The sequence below is a fragment of the Pongo pygmaeus genome, chromosome X (assembly GCF_028885625.2).
Source record: "Pongo pygmaeus isolate AG05252 chromosome X, NHGRI_mPonPyg2-v2.0_pri, whole genome shotgun sequence".
NCBI classification, from domain to species: Eukaryota; Metazoa; Chordata; class Mammalia; order Primates; family Hominidae; genus Pongo; species Pongo pygmaeus.
Window position 1 is genome coordinate 75,711,550 of NC_072396.2, and position 17,729 is coordinate 75,729,278.

General features: G+C 36.4%; 1 protein-coding gene across 4 annotated transcripts in view; it reads right to left on the minus strand.

Moving 5' to 3' along the window:
- Positions 1-17,729, minus strand: part of PHKA1 (phosphorylase kinase regulatory subunit alpha 1) — a 129,062-nt gene that overhangs the window by 21,390 nt on the left and 89,943 nt on the right. For 2 of the 4 annotated variants that reach the window (XM_054472053.2, XM_054472051.2), the window contains 8 exons: positions 11,895-12,051; positions 10,491-10,570; positions 6,405-6,483; positions 6,135-6,264; positions 3,322-3,423; positions 2,361-2,476; positions 2,198-2,236; positions 11-61 (listed from right to left, as the gene is read on the minus strand). In XM_054472053.2, the coding sequence (XP_054328028.1) occupies positions 11-61; positions 2,198-2,236; positions 2,361-2,476; positions 3,322-3,423; positions 6,135-6,264; positions 6,405-6,483; positions 10,491-10,570; positions 11,895-12,051 (754 nt within the window). The remainder of the gene's footprint in view (positions 1-10; positions 62-2,197; positions 2,237-2,360; positions 2,477-3,321; positions 3,424-6,134; positions 6,265-6,404; positions 6,484-10,490; positions 10,571-11,894; positions 12,052-17,729) is intronic. The other 2 variants (XM_054472050.2, XM_054472049.2) reach the window with 1 other exon arrangement.

The following is a 17,729-nucleotide window of genomic DNA, read 5'->3' on the forward strand; positions in this document are numbered from 1 at the left end:
CAGCAGTTACCATAAAAGACGGTGATATCAAATCTATACCCAGGGGATGACCACCATTGGACTATGAAAACAAATTGAGAAAATAAAATTTTAAAAGATATGAGGCCAGGAAACAATTATTTGTACTTTTAAGTCACTAGTGGACTAAAAATAGAGACTATTTCAGTATGTAGTCAGCACATAATCATTAAAAAGCTGATGAAATAGCTTTACTCTAGAAGCCATGGTGAAGGGAAAAGAAATAAAAATACCCTTATAATGTTTTTTTTTTTTTCATAATCAGAAAAGAGGGCACTCTTGAGTGATAGGGAAAAAATGGCTTAGAACAATACAAAATACCAGACAGGCAGGTAAGGATGGAAGTTAATATTTAGAAATAAGAAAGTAATGCAAATTTAGGACTCTCAGTCCTCTAAATTATAGTCCTAGTGATTTTGGCTCCCTTGAAAACCTATAGGTAGTGAACGTGTAGAAAAAACTTAAATGATGTAGCTGGGTAGGTCAAGTCTCAACATCATATTAATCTAGCTGGGAACATGTACTTCAAGTTGTAAATATATAATGAACTTATAAGTAATACTGAGTGACTATCAACAATTATAAAATGTTTATCCAATAACTCTCAACCAAATCAAAGATTATTTACAAATAATGCCAATGTAACTAACTATTCAGTACTGAATGTAGTTCTTTCACGTTTCAAATAGGAAAATGTTCAGATTATTCAAATTATTCGAGAAAACTGTAAAGTGAACACAAGGCCCTTTCTTACTCCATTTTCATACTTATTCTTGCATAAATATAAATACCATAGGGTATTTGATGAGTGTACTCAAGTTACCTCAAATTAAGCTTCAAGCATTGGCTCATTGTCTTTCTGAATGGTTTCTAATTCCTTTTAAAAAAACCAAATAGCAAGATGGTGGCATGCCTTAGTCCCAGCCACTCTGGAGACTGAGGTAGGAGGATTGCGTGAATCCAGGATTTTGTGCCTGTTAATAGCCACTGCACTCCAGCCTGGACAACATAGTGAGAACCCAGTGCTAAAAAACTAAAAAAAAGAAACAAAAACTAAAAACAAAACTCCAAATTTCCATTTCACCTCTCCTCTTCTGGAGGTTTCAATACTGCATGCTATCATAATTCTATTCTGAAAACAGGAGGAGTAGTTTTAAGCTTTTCATAAAATGTGCTTCTAGGAGAGGCCAAATCAGTAATTTCTCAACTTGGAGATCTTAAAACCACATGACTTCCTCGAGTTTTAAAAAGAAGCTATGGAAGCTTTTGTTAACTATTTCCTTGTATAATGCAACACTCTCTATTCTTACCTGCAGGAAAAATTAAGAGGCTACAACATGGTATTTAGTGACTCCCACTATCTCCCAGACTGATTTAGATGTTTCTCCCTCTATGTGTCCACAGCACCTTTTCTACATCTTGTTAAAGAAAAAATTATTCAATGACACTTGTTAAAGCACGGTAAGGAAGACTTTATTCAGGACCATTGTTAATAGGTACAGAACCATTGCAATGAGGTCTTGCAGTAAGGGAGAGAGATTGGGCTCCCCTCTGAATACAACACAATCAAATGGGAATTTATAGCCAAGGGGTGGAAAATTACTAAGAGGGAAACATCAGAGGTAGGGAGGATTCTGGCTAAACCATCTTAACAGGATTTTTGCTGAAGAAGACAGGCCAGGGTGATTGGACATCACCTGGGGGTGGCAGAAGATGAGGAGCCTGATCAGATGTCAAGGATGATAAGATATCGAGGATAGGGGTTTCTGGCTAAACTGATTTAGCAGGGTTCTCTTGCTAAAGCTGGATTTTACAAGGAAGTGCACAAATGGGCCTAGGAAAAGGTTGAGAAGCCCACCTAAACTCTGGTCAAGCAAAGACTCTTTGCTTGAAGTCTAAGTCTTGTTTTATAAAGAAAATTAATTCCAAAATTACATCAGTCCTAATAAGAGAAACTTCAATTTCTTGTTATCAGATGCAAGTTACTTTCCTTCTAAAATTAGCAAAGTACTTTGGTCCAGAAAAAGGAAAGCTATCTGCAAAATGACTGTTATAAAGGCGATTCAAACAATCTACTCCATGACTTGTTATCTTATTTGTAAAAAGGCCATGAGCTCATGCATGTTATATAGAACTAAAGGTAAGTTAAACCATGTTAAATGATCCCTAGTTGTTTCACCTGACTCTCAGCTGAGATTGACAGTCTACGAAATTCCACCTGAAACATAAATGGCTCAAATTAAACTCAGAATGTGAAACAAATGACCCAACAAAGTCTTGATTCCAAAAGAATGTTCTGAAACATGGCAATATCCCAGCTAATCTCCCAAGTAGTATCTTACCTGCTTTATCTCACTTTTTAACTGCATGATCCCAGTTCGTTCTGTTTTGGTTGCTCCAACAGCACCAATCTCGTGGATAGAAATAGCAGGACTGACATTTGAATCAGTGGGACGAACTATGTAGTATGAGAGATTACAGAGAAAGAGAGAGGATAATAACGTTCAATTTCTTCCCCATCACATTTAAAAAAAAACTTTCATATATATCCTTATTTTTAACTTAATTTAAAAACTATAACCTTGCTATTTGAAATGTGGTCCATGGACCAACAGCATCAGTACCACCTAGGAGCTTGTTAGTAGAATCTCAGGTCCCACCCCAGATCTACTGAATCAAAATGTGCATTTTAGCAAGATATCCTGCTTGAAACGCACTGCTTTTTAACTTTCTTTTACCACTCTAAGGTCTGACATCCATCCTTCTGACTGTATCTATCTACTTACCCTAACCCTGAAAGCTGAGCATGAGAGATAACCACTTTTCATTTGCTCTGCTGCTTTAGGTGTGCAATGCCAAATCCAACCAAAACCACAAATGTAGGTGGACTATTAATTTGTAAGTTTAAAGTTGAAGGGTTACATTAGAAGTACCGTAAGCAGCTATACACATAATACAATACTGTAAGAGCTACTGAATTATTGCCAATTAGAATACAAGAAAGTTTCAGATGATATGGGTTGCTAGGTGTCCTAAAGTGGAGACTTAAGATAATGTGAGGGAATGCATTAAACAGTTAAAAATGAAACATGATAGTAATCAACCCACTTAGTTGATATATCATTTAAGGAAAAATATAGTGGTTTCCAAATTTTGTTCCAGAAGACAGCTCGGTTTCTGTTTCATATATTGGAGTTTATTTATTTGGGGCAAAAGGTTCCTGTGTTGAAGGAAAAACATTTTAAAACCAATGGGACACTTAAACCAAACAGTATGAAATGAAAATCAGTTATTCAATCTCACCGCTTCGTTCCACTCCAAACTCCTTGCCGCTGAGAATGTGATGCAGGAGATTCTTCATGGCTGAAGGACTGAGATTCATCAGGCCCTCTGTGGCTTCCTCAGCTAGTCAGCAGAAATGTTAGAACAGAAGGACTTCTAATTTGCCTGCCATGCCCTCTCTATATTTTCTCTATTTCTTTTCTTGCTTAGAATTTCTGAGTCACTTGATTGGAAGAACAGAATTACAAAATAAATTGATAGCACCCTACTGCTTAGGTATTCTTACTTCCATAGATTCTTAATTATTTAAGGACTGACTATCCAGTTTGTGGATTAGCGAGGTAGTTGATTTCTTCTTCACCCCGCTTCCATACCATTAGGGTACTTAGTAAAATCTTTATTTGAAGGTGGGAAGAATGAAAGAAGAACAATGGAACTGGAGGCCATTCAGAGAAAGGCAATGAATGTATATATGCATATAGACTAAAATAATTAAAACTTCTCAGCCTGGAAATAATAGAGACTTAAAAGAGATAGATTTGAATCCATGAAATTATGAATATATGAGGATAACTTGAACATGTTAATCAGCATCACACATTTATTAAAAGTTGACTACATGCAGGTCATCATTTTAAGTAACATTAGTACAAGCAGGTATGATGACATGATACCTAATCTTGAGTCTGACTATCTCTTTGAGAGTGATGGAACATGAAAACAAGATAAACAATAAAACGTTGCATATTCTATGTGCCAAATGAGACGTATAGACAATAATTGCCTTTGAAATCAATGGAGACATCAATCTCCAAGGACTGGAACTGACAAAATTAGTGGGAAGTACTGTGGGAGTAAAAGATAAAGGCCAGACTGTTGAGGGTATTAAATATCAGACCCAGGGATCTTGACTTTATCCTATAAGGAATAAAGAGCCATGGTTTTCATGAATCCACAGGAAAACAAGAAATATAACAGGCTAAATTAAGGAAAAGTGAATATTCAGGGGCTTATCCCTTATTGAGATTTATTATTGAGCAATCACACTCTCTCGCAAAAAAAAAAAAAAAATTATACTATATAATGTTTATCTATAACAATGTACTGAACTGGAAATCATTTGCAATCAGGTGGACTCAGACTCAAATTCCGCTATTTACTAGCTATGTTACTTCGGGGAAGTTAGTTAACCTTCTTGAGTTTCAGTTTCTTTATTGGTAAAAGTGACACAATAATACCTTCTTCTCCAGAGGATTCTTGAAAGGATTAAATGACACAATATATGTAAACTTAAAGCAAAAATCACAGTATCAGGCATATGGTAGGTGTAAAATAATTGTTAGCTCTCTTCTGTCAAAGGGTTACTTAAATATAAATTATCTCATGTGTTTGAGTTAGGTTTGACTCAAACTGATAAATTTAGCTACTTGTTAACAGCTCAATTAAAAGTCTTTTGGGGGAAATTTAACAGAAAGAATGGCTAAAATTGAGTTTTACAATTTTGATTTTATTTTTCTGTGCCATCCCTATCTGTATCATTTTGCAATTCTTGTTGAAACCAAACAAATACTAATGGAATAAGGAGTCATGTCATAGGGGTCCATTTTTCCCCTTCACACTTTATACCATTTTGCCCTACAGCTTTTACAGGCCCCAACAATTCTTCTAACTAAAACTTTTATCTTGCCAAATACACCTATAGTTAATTTCAAAGACAGTCTTGTCAGATAGATGTTAATGAAAACGTCATCTTCCTTTATGCAATCATGATGGTGACTAGACAGAATACTGACACCATGATCCACTGATGTAGTGACTCATTCTTGGTGTACAGATGCTCCACTGCCTAAATCTTAACCCAACCCAGTCTGTCACACTCAAGTACTCTCCAGAGTTAGAGAAATGAAGTTAGCAAAGAGTGGTAAGTTAAGAGGGATTTGGAGTGAAGAGCCCACAGGAGATGGCATTCTGAAGCTGTGAACTGATACACAAATGTGTCATCATATCAGCTCCTTGACTTGCATAAATAGCGACTAACAGGGGAATAAGGTTGTCATATCCAGCTTCTGAGCTATGGATAAAAATGCTTTAGCTTTCTTTTCTTTTTTTTTTTTAACATTGCACGTTCTCATTTATTGTGGGATCTAAAAATCAAAACAATTGAACTCATGAACATAAAGAGTAGAAGCATGGTTACCAGAGGCTGGGAAGGGTAGTCAGTGGCTGGGAGGAAAGGTGGGTATGGTTAACGTTACAAAAAGAAATAGAATGAGTAAGACCTAGAATTTGAGTGCAGGGTGTCTATAGTCAATAAGTCTGCATTTCTAAGATAAATTCCACTTGATCATGGACTCGCATTGTTCTTACAAAGATTTAGTAGATTTTTTAAATTGACATTTTTTTCTACTTCCTGTATTACCTTAAGACAATTTCCATAGACTTTAAATGGTTATTATTTTTAAAAAATAATTTTTATTTATTTTATTTTATTATTATTATACTTTAAGTTGTAGGGTACATGTGCACAATGTGCAGGTTAGTTACATATGTATACATGTGCCATGCTGGTGTGCTGCGCCCATTAACTCGTCATTTAGCATTAGGTATATCTCCTAATGCTATCCCTCCCCCCTCCCCCCACCCCACAACAGTCCCGAGTGTGATTGATGTTCCCCTTCCTGTGTCCATGTGTTCTCATTGTTCAGTTCCCATCTATGAGTGAGAACATGCAGTGTTTGGTTTAAATGTTTTAGCTTTCTTTCTTTCCTGATTCCAAACTCTATAAACTTACATCAAAAGTGAATTCCACTTAAAATAGTTACTGAATTAAGTACCTGAGCATCGAAGGGAGTGGGCCAGTTCTGTTGCCATAACTTGTATGATCAGACCAATTCGAAGTCGAAACATTTCAGCAAAGAGGCCAGGCTGGGTTCGCATATACATGGCTAGATATACCATTATTTCCTGCACACAGAGTAGATATAGACAAAAATAATGGCCTAGGTCTCACAATGCCTATTTTGTTGTCTTTGGAAATTGCTAGATCAATTGAAAACAAACTTTAAAATATCAATCACCAGATTAGCCTTTACAATTCTTCTCACCTGTGTAAGGATTGAAATGCTCATATCCCCTTCACTGGCTTCATCTATCAGCTGAGTGAGTGCCTCATAGGGCAGAGGTCTAAGGAAGAAAACAGTGAAGAAAGACAATATTCTACAACCACTTAATCTTAAATATGTTGAAAAAATGAAGAAGCTTTATCCAAGTCCAAGTCACTGCCTCAACATTTCATCATTACCAATAGCATTCTGATTCTTTCAAACTTCAAAGCTCATTCACTGCCTCCTGAAACCACCCTGGCCCATATCAACTTAGAGGAGCTCTGCTCTCTTCTCTCTAAATCTGGATTCTCTTCCTCCTTCAAAATTTATTTAAAACTCACACCATGATGTTCTTCTAGACTAGTCTTTCATAGTTAGCTTTGAACATTTGACAAGTAACTATTATGGCTACAAAGTACTAAATTAATTTTAAGCTGTGCTTTTTTTGTAATACACAATGTTTCTACATATTTACAGGGTACATGTGATGTTTTGTTACATACATAGGATGTGTAATGATCAAGTCAGGGTACTTACGGTATCCATCACCTTGAGCATTTACCATTTCTTTTGGCTGGGAACATTTCAAGTCCTCTCTTCTAGTTATTTTGAAATATACAATACATTGTTGTTAACAATAGTCACCCTACTCTGCTACTGAACATTAGAATGTATTCCTTCTTTAACCAACATCTCTTCAGCATCCCAACCCTACAATGGAATACTAGCTGTGCCTTTTTGAAACCATTTTATTACTTTACAATCACAGTTGACAGAGTTGTTTGATTTTCTATAGTTTCAATTCACACACGTGCACTCACACACACACACACACACAGAGGTATACACACATCCTCCCACACTTCTGATTCTCCTGCTGACACAAAGCACTCTGGGGCATGAACCATGCCATCTTCTTTGGATTACCTACAGTGTCACAAAACTGACAAAAAAGATTCTTTTTCCAGAAGCAAGATTTTATGGATTGAATTGTGTCCTCTCGTCAAATTCTTTTCTTTGAATTTTTTTTAATTTTTAATTTTTGTGGGTCTATAGTGGTGTATATATTTCTGGGGTACATGAGATTTTTGATACAGGCATTCAACATGTAATATTCAAATCAGGGTAAATGGGGTATCCATCTCATCAAGCATTTATCTTTTGTGTTACAAACAATCCAATTACACTCTTTCAGTTATTTTAAAACGCACAATTAAATTATTTTGACCATAGTCTCCCTATTGTGCTATCAAATACAAGATCTTATTCATTCTCTCCAACTACTTTTTGTACCCATTAACCATCTCCACCCCCAACCCCCATAAACCCTGCTACCCTTCCCAGTCTTTTGGTAACCATCATTCTACTTTCTATCTCCATGAGTTCAATTGTTTTGATTTTTAGTTCCCACAAATCAGTAAGAACATGTGAACTTTGTCTTTCTGTGTCTGGCTTATTTCACTTAACATAATGACCTCCAGTTCCATCCATGTTGTTACAAATGACAGGATCTCATTCTTTTTTGTGTCTGAATAGTACTCCCTTGTGTATATGTACCATATTTTCTTGAACTATTCATCTACTGATGGACACTTAGGTTGCTTCCAAATCTTGGCTATTGTGAATACTGATGAAATAAACACAGGAGTGCAGATATCTCATCAATATACCGATTTCCTTTCTTTTGGGTATATACCTAGCAGTGGGATTGCTGGATCATATGGCAGCTCTATTTTTAGCTTTTTTCAGGAACCTCCAAATTGTTCTCCACAGTAGTTGTACTAATTTACATTTCTACCAACAATATATGAGGGTTCCCTTTTCTCCACATCCTTGCCAGCATTTGTTATTGCCTGTCTTTTGGATAAAAGCCATTTTAACTGGGGTGAGATGATACTTCATTGTAGTTTTGATTTGCATTTCTCTGATGATCAATGATGTTGAGCACCTTTTCATATGCCTGTTTGCCATTTGTATGTCTTCTTATTGAGAAATGTCTATTCAGACCATTTGCCCATTTTTAAAGCAGACTATTAGATTTTTTTCCCTATAGAATTGTTTGAGCTCCTTATACATTCTGGTTATTAATCCCTTATCAGATGGGTAGTTGGCAAATATTTTCTCCCATTGCACCTTTCCAATTTGCTTTAAATGCTGAATGACTGACTGTAGAATGGTCGATGCTGAGTTCTTCCGCAATTTCTCATGTAGTTTTAAGAGGATCAGCTTCAACCATTGCTCTCAATTGGTCGTTGTCAACTTTTGATGGCAGGCCACTATGCTCCTCATCTTCAAGGCTCTCATCTCCTTTGCAAAACTTCTTGAACCACCACTGCACTGTACATTTGTTAGCAGTTCCTGGGCCAAATGCCAGGCCTGTAATCCGGGACCTCAAAAACCTGCTTGGTGCTCTACCCCACTGTGGCCAACCTGGTACCTAAGCTGCAAGAAAAAGTCCCCTTTACTCTTCCCTCTCCTTTTCTCAAGCAGAAGGAGTCTCTCCCTATACCTACCACAGCTGGGCATGTGTTTGGTCACACTTGGAGCCAGAATGTCTGGTCACTGTGCTGATTGTTCAGGGCCCAAGGACTGTTTAGTCAGCACGTGATAACTCCTGCCAAAACTGGGTACTTCCCTTTAAAGTAGCAGGTTCCCTTCTGGTGCAAGGTGTGTGTCAAAATGTCATCCAGGAGCTACGGACTGGAATGGGAGTCTGATGCCTCTGCCTGGTGCCCTATCCTACTGTGGCTGAGCTGGTATCCAACTTGCAAGATAAAGTCCTCTTTACTATTTCCTCTCCTCTCCTCAAGTGGAAGGAAGGATTCTCTCCCAGAGTTGCACTATCTGGAGTTGGAAGAGGGGTGGCACAAGCACTCCTTTGCCCACTCTAGCTGATGTCTCACTAGGTCGCATGTACCCCAAGTCCATTGGCTTCGAGTCCAGCACAGCACAAGGATTTGTCCAGGAATTGCAGTCCTTGTGGCCTAGACTGCTTTTTGAGTCTATTTAGTACCCAGAGCACTTTAAGCCCGTGGTGGTGAAGCTTGCTGGAACTTACGTTTCTCTAAACCTTCATATGGGAGCTTGAACTGCAACTCAAGGGTAACAGAAATCATGGACATAAACCAGGAAGGAAGTAGTATGCAGACATCAGCAAAAGTATCCCTTCTGTAGCCAATGTAGTAAAAAAAATTTTGTGAACAAAAAACATGCTCTGGATAGAGTTTAACCAGGAAAAAATGAGGGAGAAATATTTACAAAAGTTTTTTTACTACATTGGCTACAGAAGTAGAACTGGCAAGCGGGGGTGAATACCCTTTTTTAAAATTACTCCTAGTAGAAAAACAGATTCTTCAGATCATTTATGAATGAAGTTAGAATCTCTCTAAAAATATTTCTTGGAGATACAGACTGTTTGCAAGATTTAAATTTTGGCACTGGTGTGATATGAAATTAAACACATTTACTGCAGATGAATTTTACTGGCATGGCCAGTGGCAAAAGGAAGACTCATGTATAAAGATTCAATTTTCCATCCCAGCCCCATCACTTGACTCACATCTCCCTCCAGGCCAAGCCTATCTTAGGGTACTGTTTCCAATTGGAGGCTGTGGCAGACCTCAGACAGTGGCACTCTGATTACAGGGTTCCTGGAGGGGTGCTACCTCACATTGCTCTGTAAGTAGCCATTTCTCCTCTTTGACTATGACCTCCATCCCCTTTATTCCTCATGAGCAGCATGGAGTTTCATGGTCAGCCCTGTGCTCTAGCCACTTTCTTTCACCTTCTCTTTCCAGAGTATGGCTGCCATTTTGTGCTTGCTAATTCAAGGTACCCTGTTTGTTTCGTTTTTTGAATGGCAGGTATGGAAAATCCAATAAGTAAAAAGAGTTTGAGTACTACTCTGTGAGTTTTCTCCTTCATTTACTCTTGCCCTACCATTACCAACATTCTTCCACTAGGTGTCTCTGATAGAGGTGAACATATGTAGGACATTATCATCCACTGACAGATTAGGGCAAGGGAATTGTTTAAGTCCACACCATTCCTTCTCAGAGAAGCCTGATCAAACCCAGCCATACTCACGCAGAGATAGTCTTTTCTCGAGGTTCTGGAGGAAGTCCTACTGTCAAATGTTTCTGGTGGGAGAGAAGGTCTGTGCAGGCCTAACAAGAGATAGCATAATATTATCGTTTCCGTAACACCTCAGGTTTCCACAAACATTTCTTTTTTCAGCTGAAAAACCTTTGCTCCTCCTTAACATAATGACACACTGAACTCTCTTCCTCAGAAAATACCATGAAGATCAGAAAAGAAGGATTTCTAGGAAGAAACAATGAGGTCTTTTCATCTATCTCCTAGAAAGTAGGAACATTTTTGTTTGGTTGGTTTCTGGGGGTTTTTTCTTTCTTTTTAAAAAATTTGTTTAAATTTTTAAGCTTTCAATTTTTGTGGATAAATAAGAGTTATACATATTTATGGAGTACATGTAATATTTTCATACAAGCATACAACATGTAATGATCAAACCTGGGTAATTGAGACATCCATCACCTCAATATTTATCATTTCTTTGTGTTGGCAAGATTCCAAATCTGCTCTTCTAGTTATTTTGAGATTTACGACAAATTATTGTAAACTATAGTCACCCTATTGTGACACTAAACACTAGATCTTATTCCTTCAATCTAATTGTATTTTCGTGCCCATTAACTAAACTTTCTTTATCCCCCACTCCCGACTACCCTTCCCAGCTTCTAGTATCCATCATTCTACTCTCTACCTCTATGAGATCAACTTTTTAAGCTCGCACATATGAGTGAGAACATGTGGTATTTGTCTTTCTGTGCCTGGGTTATTTCAACTAACATAGTGCCCTCCAGTTCCATTCATGTTACTGTAAATGACAGGGTTTTAGTCTTTTTAATGCAGAATAATATCCAATTGTGTATATATACCACATTTTCTTTATCTGTTCATCTTCTGATGGACATTTAGGTTTATTCCATACCTTTGCTATTGGGAATAGTGCTACAATAAACATGGGAGTTGTAGCTATCTCTCCCATATACTGATTTCCTTTCTTTTTGATATATACCCAGCAGTTGGACTGCTGGATCCCATGGTAGTTCTACTTTTAGTTTTTTGATGAACCTCCATACTGTTTTCCATAAGTAGCTATACTAAGTTCCATTCCCACTAATGGTGTATGGACGTTTCCTTTTCTAGGAGGTAGGAACCTAGTGTAAATTCATTCTTAAGATATAGAATTCTTAATATCATTATAAAGATGTTATGGTTTATAACATTTTATAAATCTACAATTCTTACTTGTCATTCACTAACAAAAAGAACTTAATATCAAATTTTATGTGGAAAAGACATCTCAAATGGTTAGAGGCTATGGTTGTTTTAAAAAACAATTATAGAAACCAATTTTTAAAAAGCACTCTTATTTAGATTTGGTATAAATTCAAGAATTTATAGTACCTCATCAAGTGCTTCCACTTTCTTCCTTAAGATCCCAGAAATGTATCGGATCAGGCCCCAGTGACGAATTTCTCCCACTTTGCCATACAGCTCTGTAAGAAGCTCTCTCACTGTAGCACTCCCTTCATTATACAATTCAGTGTTCCAGTCAGGTCCTCTAGAATTTTAACGACAGGACTACATCAGTTGTAAGTAAAGCTTCTGGCAATCATCTTTTCTTTCAGTGTTATAATGAACATGCCTGTTTTTGATAGGTCTCTCTCACTAGGAAATCAATGTAATTTACTAAGAATCCTTATAAAACTATGATTAACAGTCAGCCCTGAAAGCCAGTACCTACACAAGAATAAGTCTTAGTTTTAGCTGTGCTTTTGACAAAATGCATTCTTTTACCCTATTCATGGGCTTCAATATAGTTGAAATTAAAGACAAAGATTTAACAAAAGAATTATTTCAAAAATCACTGTAAGGAAAGTCATATGACAAATTACCAACTAGGAAAAAATATTTGCAATTCATAGGATAATTTCCCTTATATATAAAGAACTCCAACATGTAGATTTAAAAAATTAAAAACAAAAGAAAACCTGGCAAAACAAATACTGCTGGCAAAACAAATAGATGGCTTTTAAAGATAAGAAAAGGTGCTCAACCTCACTCATAGAAAAACTTTAACTTAGCACTATACCAAGATAACATTTTTAACCTATCAGATTGTCAAAAGTCCCTAAAGTTGATAACACTATTTTGGTGAGGCTTTGAGAAAACAGGCACCATCAATATGCTGCTGATCGGAATAAAAATTGGACAATTCCTATGGAGAGCTATTTGGAAATATATATCAGTATTGAAAATATTTAAAAACAGCCTGGCAATTCCTAACATGGTTAAATGCAGAATTACCATATAATCCAGCATTTCCACTACTAGTTATACAGCCAATAGAAATAAAAACATATGTCCACATTAACTTGTACATGAATGTTTATACCAGCATTATTCATAATAGCCAAAAAGTAGAAAGAACCCAAATGTCCATCATCTGATGAATGGATAAATAAGATGTGGTATATTTATATAGGTTATAATATCTGGCAATAAAAGAATGAAGTACTGATACATGTTACAACATGGATGAACCTTGAAAATATTATGTTAAATGAAAGAAGCCTGTCATAAAGGACCACATATTGCAAGACTCAATTTATATAAAATGTCCCAAGCAAACAAATCTATACAGACAGAATGTAGATTAGTGGCTGCCTAGGGCTGGGGGGATGGAGGGATTGGGGGTTGATGGATAAAGGAAGTGGGGTTTCTTTTTGGGGTAATACAAATGTTCTAAAATGAGTAGTGGTGAAGAATGCACAACAATGTGAATATATTCAAAGCCATTTAATTGTATAGTTAAAAAATACCTATTTTTTAATCTATCAATTCGAGTTCTGGTTTACTTGCAGGATAAATTTCACACACGTGAAATGCTGTATGCTATGAGGCTATTTGCTATAGCATTTTTGTGATTGTGAATTCTGGCAACAATTCAAATGTTCATCAATAAGAGGCTGGCTAACTAAATTATGATATATTCAAATAATGGAATGACACACAATTATTCAGAAAATATGAAGTAGATCTAGATGGTGGTATTATATTTTCAACAATAGCTGCAACAATTTCCTATCCAACCTACTCTTCTTACAATGTGACTCTCGCACTCCTCCCATGAAGAGATGAGTTCTGTGTTCCCTTCCCTTGAACCCAGACATGCTTGTGATTAAGGCAAAAGTGACTTACCTAATTTCTGAGGCTAGGCTATACAAAGTAATAGAGCTCGCAGCTGGGACACTTACTAGTAGAACCTAGTCACCATGCTGTGAAGATGTGGAGAGACACATGAGGAGGTCATCTGTGGGTGTACCAGCTGTAGGTAACCTCAGCTGAGGTTCTAGCCAACAGCCAGTATCAATCCCTAGACATATGAGTGGGCAAGCATTGTGAAGATTTCAGCCCCAGACATTGTTGACCAAAACTAAATGAGAGACCTCAGGTGAGAACTGCCTGGCTGAACACAGCCAAGTCCCAGAACTGTGAAAGATAATTTTAAAAATTTAAAATTTTTGTTATTTTAAGCTACTGAGTTTCAGAGTGATTTGTTATGAAGCAATAGATAATTGGAATATATATGTAGTTATCATCAAGATATATAGTTTTAGTGAAAGAAAGCAAGGTAGAGCTGTGTGTATACTATGCTACCTTTTGGATAAATAGGGGTAAAATTATCCACATATATATCTGTGTTTACCTACACATCCATAAATGTCCATGGGAGGATACACACACACACACACACACACACACACACACACAACACTGACTGCCCACGAGAAGGGGAACAGGGTATCTGGGGGAACAGAGATGGGAGAAAGACATTTTACCCTTTCACTGTATATCCTTTTGTACTTAAAAATTTTTGAACCATGGGAATATATCTATTCAATATATTAAATTAAAAAACATGAAATAAAATGTGCTATAGGAAGAGTCATTAATGGATGAAAAAATCAGTGAGCGAAAGTTTGAAGAGTAACTGTATATTTACATAGTCTCAAAGTACATCTCTACAAGATACTTTTTTAATTACAAAAGATGACATAATAACTTTACAGTGTAGGTACATGGAAGAATCTACCTTAACCAAATGATCAAACCAAGTGATCAAAGTTTACAGTATCAGCAATGGGACTAATCAACACTATGATATGACACATGGAAAAGAACTTGGCATTACCTTAGTAATGTATAATCTGAATATAATCATGAGGAAATATCACATAAACTGAAATTGAGGGATATTCTGCAAAATAACTGGTTTGTATTCCTCACAAATGTTAACAACATGAAAAATGAAGACTCCGGAACTGTTCCAGATAAATGGAGACTCAAGACACCTGAGAACTCAATAAAGTTCATGATTTTAGATGTTCTTTCCTATAAAGACACTATTGGGCTATATGACAAATCTTAATAGTATCTGTAGATAGTTAATAGTATTGGTTTAATGTTAAACAATTCCCTGACTTTGGCAATTATACTGTGCTTATGTAGGAGAGTTCATAATTTTTCGGAAATAAACACTGAATTATTTAGGGTTAGATGGGGATCGTGTCTGCCACTTACTCTCAAATGGTTCAGAAAAAAATAATATGTGCGTGTGATTGAGTATAGATGACGATATCAATGTGAAAGAGAGAGAGAGAGAGATTAAAAGCTCAGCAGAAACATCTGATGGATCTGAATGAGGGCTATCCAGAATTTTTATTGTACTATCCTCACAACTTTTCTCCAAGTCTGACATTGTCAAATTTTAAAGATATGAAAAAAGTGCTATGAGATCTCAGAATCAGTGGAAGATTATTTTTACTATTAGAGATTGGAGAAAGTTTCATGTGGGTGACAGATGACCTAGGCCTTGACAGAGAGAAATGCAAGAAGTAGAAATGGAGTGTGGTAAAGGAGAGTATTCTAGGCAGAGGAAAAAATAAGAATCAAGGTATGAAGGTAGACATGTAGAGGCTGTGCTTTGGGTATGATAAGTAGACTGTTTTGGTGACAGCATTCTCATTGTAAGAGAAGAGCAATGGTAAATAAAAGTTGAAAGTCAAATCATAGAGGATTTAGATTTGGCCAATGATTCCCTATGGTAGCGTTGATGCTGTAGTGAGAGGCAGGGGATGAGGAGGAATTGAAGACAATGACACAATTTCAAGTCTGGGTTACTTGAAGGAATGATGATACCAAGAATAGAGTCAGGAAAGACAATAGCAGTAGGTTTGTAGTAAAGACAGTGAATTTGACTTTAGACATGTTCAATAGGAAGATATATATTTGAAAATAAATTCTACTCCAAATAAGACTATGTCACAACCTATTATAATAAAAATGTCAAAGATCAAAGACAAAGAGAGAATTCTGAAAGCAGTGAGAAAAAAGAAGCAAATAACATATAAGGGAATCTTAATAGGCCTAACAGCAGACTTCTCAGCAGAAACCTTATAGGCCAGGAGATAGTGAGATGAGGTATTCAACGTGCTTAAGGGAAAAAACTGCCAGCCAAGAATACTTCAGAAATGAAGAAGATATAGACTTTTCCAGACAAAAAAAGCTGAGGAAATATATAACCATCAGATCTGTTTTACAAGAAATGCTAAAGGGAGTTCTTCAAGATGAAAGAAAAAGACATTAATGAATAATATGAAAACATCTGAAAATATATGTCACTGAGTACACAGTCATATGAATACTCTATTAATCTAATGATCGTGTGTAAATTACTTATATCTTTAGTATGAAGGTTAAAAGACAAAACCATAAAAATGGTAACTACAATAATTTGTTAAGGGATATGCAATATAAAAATTTTAAATTGTGACATCAAAAACTCAAAATGTTGGGAGGTGGAGTTAAAGAGTTTTTTTCTTCTCTTTTATTGTAATCATAGTTAAATTGTTAAGATTTTTTTGTAAGCCTCATGGTACCCACAATGCAAAAACATATAATAGATATGCTAAAAATAAAAAGCAAAAAATCAAAACATATTATGAAGGAAAATCACTTAGCCATAAAGACAGATAGTAAGAGAGAAATAAAAAAGGAAGGAAGGAAGGAAAGAAGGAGGGGGGAAGGAAGGAAGGAAGGATTGATTCTACAAAACAACTGGAAAACAATTAATTAAATGGCAGTAGTAAGCCCTTACCTACCAATAATTACCTTTAATGTGAGTTGACTAAATTATCCCATTAAAAAGCAGAGTAGCTTAATGAATAAAAAAAGCCAAGAGCCAACTATATGCTGCTTAAAAGAGATTCACTCCACCTGTGAGGACATACATGGACTAAAAGTGAGTGGATGGAAAAAAGATACTCCATGCAAATGGAAACCAAAAGACAACAGACGTAACTCTACTTGGATAAAACAGACTTTCAGGGCCAGGTGCTATGGCTCACACCTGGAACTCCCAGCACTCTGGGAGGCTGAGGCAGAAGGATGGCTTGAGCCCAATAGTTTGAGAGTAGCCTGGGCAACATGGCCAGACCCCAGCTCTGCAAAAAAAAATTAAAAATTAGCTGGGCATGGTGGCATGCACCTGTGGTCCCAGCTACTCAGGAAACTGAAGTGGGAGGATCACTTGAGCCCAGGAGTTTGAGACTACAGTGAGCCATGTTCATGGCACTACACTCCAGCCTGGCTGACAGAGCAAGACTGTCTTAAAAAAATAGACTTTAAGTAAAACACTAAAAAGTGATATAGAAGTTCACTATATAATGATAAGGGGGATCAGTTAAGCAAGAGGATTCAACTATGGTAAATGTATATGCACCCAACATTGGAGCACCTAAGTATATAAAGCAAATATTAACGTACCTAAAGGGAGAGATAGACTACAATACAATAATAGTACGGGCCTTCAGCAGCCCATTTTCAGTAATGGACAGATCACATAGACAGAAAATCAACAAACAAACATTAGATTTAAACTGCACACTAGACCAAATGGACCTAACTGATATTTACAGAACATTCCATCCAAAAGCTACAGAATATACATTATTCTCAACTTTACATGGAACATTCTGCAGGGTAGATTATATACTAGGCTACAAACAAGTATTAATGAAGAAGATCAAAATCATATCAAGTATCTTTTCTGATCACAATGATATAAAACTAGAAATCAATAACAGGAGAAACCACAGAAACTTTACAAATACAAGGAAATTAAACATGCTCCTAAACAACCACGGGGTCACTGAACAAATTAAGAAGGAAATTACA